The sequence below is a fragment of the Diabrotica undecimpunctata genome, chromosome 8 (assembly GCF_040954645.1).
Source record: "Diabrotica undecimpunctata isolate CICGRU chromosome 8, icDiaUnde3, whole genome shotgun sequence".
Lineage (NCBI taxonomy): Eukaryota > Metazoa > Arthropoda > Insecta > Coleoptera > Chrysomelidae > Diabrotica > Diabrotica undecimpunctata.
The window spans coordinates 39,328,676-39,332,669 of NC_092810.1; the positions used below are offsets into that span (position 1 = coordinate 39,328,676).

Here is a 3,994-nt window from a genome sequence, read left to right on the forward strand (position 1 = left end):
GATGAGTGTAAAGCTGTAAAGTAAAGTTTTTTACGCCTGAATTTATGCAACAGACATTGCAGGTGGATTTTTTAACTGTTATTTTGAGCAACGGCAAGAAGAACTGTTTCGAAATACATTTTCTACAATTACAAATAACACAACTAGAGAAAGGACTGCTAGAATTATGTATTTTGCTCGTATATTTTTCATTATAAGTGCCCAAATTATGGCAGATTTTTATATTATTTATCGAGTCTATTTTGCGATCTAATTTGTGTATATACCACCAATAAAATCTGTGAGTTTTGTTTACAATTATTATATGATATGAGTTAACTCTATTCCCAGTATATTAGAAATGACACAATACTCACAATCTTAAGTAGTTTTTATTATTTAATGATGATAAATTTTGGGCTACTGGTTTCAAGGCTTACAATATTTGCTCCATTATAGGGTCCAGTACCTTAGTCTTATTTATTAAAAACTACAAGATATAAGATACAGCAAGCTCTATAAACAAGGAATCCATTCACTCAAACCCGAGAATGTGTATAACTTTTTTATTTTATGTATATTATTATGTCAATATTATAGCGAGATGTTTTTTCATGTGCTTATTAATTGTTATAGCTGTGATGTCAAGATATAAAATTCAAATTTTTGGACGCACATACATGAAAATACAAGCAATTTAATAAAATTTGAACAGCCTACAGTTGTTATCCTATGTTATATCACAATTATCGTTTTAGGGAGGTTGTGGCATATTAACTTAAATTCAGCATATATTTTAAAAGCACGATGCCAGACTGTTATTAATATATTACGTCTATGTGTCAGACAAGTTTTTAATTAATTACCTATAAGTTTATCTTTACATAAACAATTGATAGAGACAGTATTTTCAATGCTTGCATGGATTGTTTGATGATCTAGAAATTGTGTATTAGTGTTTTGGGATTTGTATCTTTCTTATACATCATATATTATAGAATATCATTCTATATATATTTTTTCAAAATGTATCAGAAGTAATAATTTATCCACATTACGTATACTTCCGACTGTGTTATAGTCACTTCCATAACGACCCAAAGAGATGACATGAACGTCATTTGTACGTACGGTACACGTGCCAAAGACGTTGTCATTTTCACTATGTTGTGACGTCATTCGTCAATATCATGATGATTAAATAAATTCAAATTATTTTGTTCACGAACCAAGATTCCAGTGCTTGTTTTTAATCAGTGTACTTAAATGTTCTTTTTATGAAAAATCGCGACGTAATGCATTCTATACAATAATTTATTTATTCAATAATGTGGGTTTTTGGTTATGGGTCTCTTATATGGAAAATTGATTTTCCATATGAAAGAAAAGTTTTAGGGTATATTAAAGGTTACGATAGAAGATTTTATCAGCTCAGTACAGATCATAGAGGGACTCCAGAAAATCCAGGACGTGTTGTAACCCTTATTCCATCGGACGAAAATTCAAAAGTAAGTTTTTGAAAATTAAAGAAACTTAACTTACTCAAAACATATGTGAACACATAATAAAGAAAATAAAGATTATTTAGATTTTATGACGTCAGTAAAGTTCTTCTACGTTTTAGATAAACGATTTATTTTATAGAAAACATTTGTTAAACAATATCTTTGTTTTGTCTTTCCAGGTATATGGAGTAGCTTACAAAATTTCTGATACGGATGTAAAACAAGTAGTAGATCACTTAGATTATCGAGAAAAAGGTGGATACGAAAAAAAAACACTCGAGTTTTTTCCGATATGTGAAGACCAACAAAACTTTGATATCACCATTTATCTTGGGGATCATGATAATGCAAATTACGGCGGCCCAGCTGATTTGAACGATATAGCAGCTCAAGTAGTACGATCTGAAGGGCCCAGCGGGCCTAACGTAGATTATGTTTGTAATTTAGCTAATGCAATGAGAAATTTTTTCCCTTCCATTCAGGATGAACATTTGTACGAACTTGAAAAGAAAGTTCTTAATTTATTGAGGAAAACTAACGGAGTATGTACTAGTACATAAGTGATATTTCAGGCATATAATGTATTTGTTAATAAGATGTTTTTGGCTGTTTAATTTTCTGTTTTATAAAATTGTTCAATCTGTTAGTAAATGAGTTGCTAAAATTTGTTTTAAATTTTAGATAAATAAAGCAGGGAAAAGTTTTTAGACACAAACCTAGGGTTTGTGGTTTTAGTCAGAAAATCCACATATAATAAAAATAGATATTTTCAGAATAGTTAAAATAATTTTTTTTTTAAATATGAAGGGAAAATTTGGAAGCTTTATACATTACCTGAAAAAAAAGTATTACTACTTAATAAAATGTCAACTTATATTTCCCTCAAAGTAGAACTTAAATGCCAAATGTGCAAAAAATGTGTTTTCCCAGTACCTATTTATAAGGATCCCAGTTTTATACTTAAAAATGTCAGTGGTTCCTAGGTAAGCAAGGATAAGTCAGTATAATTGTCAAAACTAATGAAATTTTTACAGGTATACCTAGTACATTTCAGCGCTAATGGCAAGTACATGAACATAATTTTTTTGTTATGAACTCATTCTCGTTTACTTTAGGGCTACAAATATAATGATATTTATCATTAAAAACAAATAAACTGTGACAGTATTTCGAATTTTATATTTACTAATCGTTTTTGGTAAATTATTGTGATGTTAAATATGTTTTTAGGCTTAAGATATTTGGAAACAATTTACTCCAAAACTTTGTAATTTGGCATTTTATTTATATTATTTATTTTATTATACAATTTTAAACTTAACTGAAGTTTTATTGTACTGATTTATGAACAGAATACAACATAAAATTACTCAAAGAACTATCAATAAAAGAACCAACAACTAATAAAATTGATGTATATACTATACTTGTTGTATGGAAATGCATGATAGCAGAGTTTTAGTGGCAGAAGTCCAACACATTCAGCCAAGCAGTAGCCCAATCTATTCTATAATTTCATTCAGGTTTTATGCTTAAAAGGCCTGAATGATTTTTTGACGTAATTCGTCTACAGTTCCGGCATGTTTATGCTCATGTCGGTAAATTTTTTGCATCACATAGCCCCATAAGAAAAAGTCCAAAGGTGCAAGATCAGGAGAGCGAGGTGGCATTTTTATGGTACCTTTTGTACTAATAACTATCTGGAAACATAATGTTTAAAAAATCTAACACCTCCCGTGCATTGAGCTGGACAGCCGTCTTGCTGCAACCAAATTTTATCCATATTAATATGGATATAATATCCATTAATAGGAAATGCTCGAACTGCTGAAATTACGTGATTTCTCAGAAGATCTGACGTTGACTTTTTGACGGTATTGTGTTTTGTAAGGAACACTTATGTGCCTGTTTTCTCTAGAGTACCCTACGGTAACAGATGTATTGTGACGGTCAGTTAGAAAAAAGAAGACTCATCGGTAAACAAGATTTTTTTTATGAAATCTTCGTCACGATTAGTGCGTTCCAATATGTCATCACAAAACATCATTCATCGTTCATAATCAGCAGGGAAAATTTCCCGAGTTTTTGTAGCAATGGTACTGTTTCTTTTTAAAATATTTCGTACAGTTCTAGCACTTTTTTTGAAAATAGAATATTCAAAAGTTTTTAAAACATTTATTTCAAAAACTTAAATTTAATGTTTCTAGAACACAACAAAAAAATAATAAAGCGAATAAAACATATTTTTGCAAAAAAATACATTTAATTTTTTTTTGCCACATTTAATAGCCAGGTATCTAAACTTGAGACAGGTACCTTAATTTGAGATACTATTCAAAAAAGCCCTTTCCTTCGCAGAAAAGGCAAATAAATGTGCTGGACTTTATTTCTCCACAGTCTTCATGTGCCCACCTGCCACATTGGTAACACTTTGCCCATCGTTCGCCATATCTATCGTCGGAAAATTTGCCGGTGCAAAATAAACATTCTGCGTCGTTTTCTCCACTTTC

The 3,994-nt window shown here is 30.3% G+C and overlaps 1 protein-coding gene across 1 annotated transcript; it reads left to right on the top strand.

The window, feature by feature from the left end:
- Positions 1-1,124: 1,124 nt before the first annotated feature.
- LOC140448374 (putative glutathione-specific gamma-glutamylcyclotransferase 2) lies at positions 1,125-2,805 on the top strand. The gene is made up of 2 exons (XM_072541462.1): positions 1,125-1,487; positions 1,664-2,805. Exons 1-2 carry the CDS (start codon positions 1,308-1,310, stop codon positions 2,042-2,044), a joined length of 561 nt encoding a protein of 186 aa, XP_072397563.1. The 5' UTR covers positions 1,125-1,307; the 3' UTR covers positions 2,045-2,805.
- The last annotated feature ends 1,189 nt before the right edge of the window (positions 2,806-3,994 follow it).

Coding starts and splice junctions, on each gene's coding strand:
- LOC140448374 (XM_072541462.1), top strand. CDS start 1,308: ATGTGGGTTTTTGGTTATGGGTCTCTTATATGGAAAATTGATTTTCCA. Junction 1,488..1,663: donor CATCGGACGAAAATTCAAAA/GTAAGTTTTTGA, acceptor TTGTCTTTCCAG/GTATATGGAGTAGCTTACAA.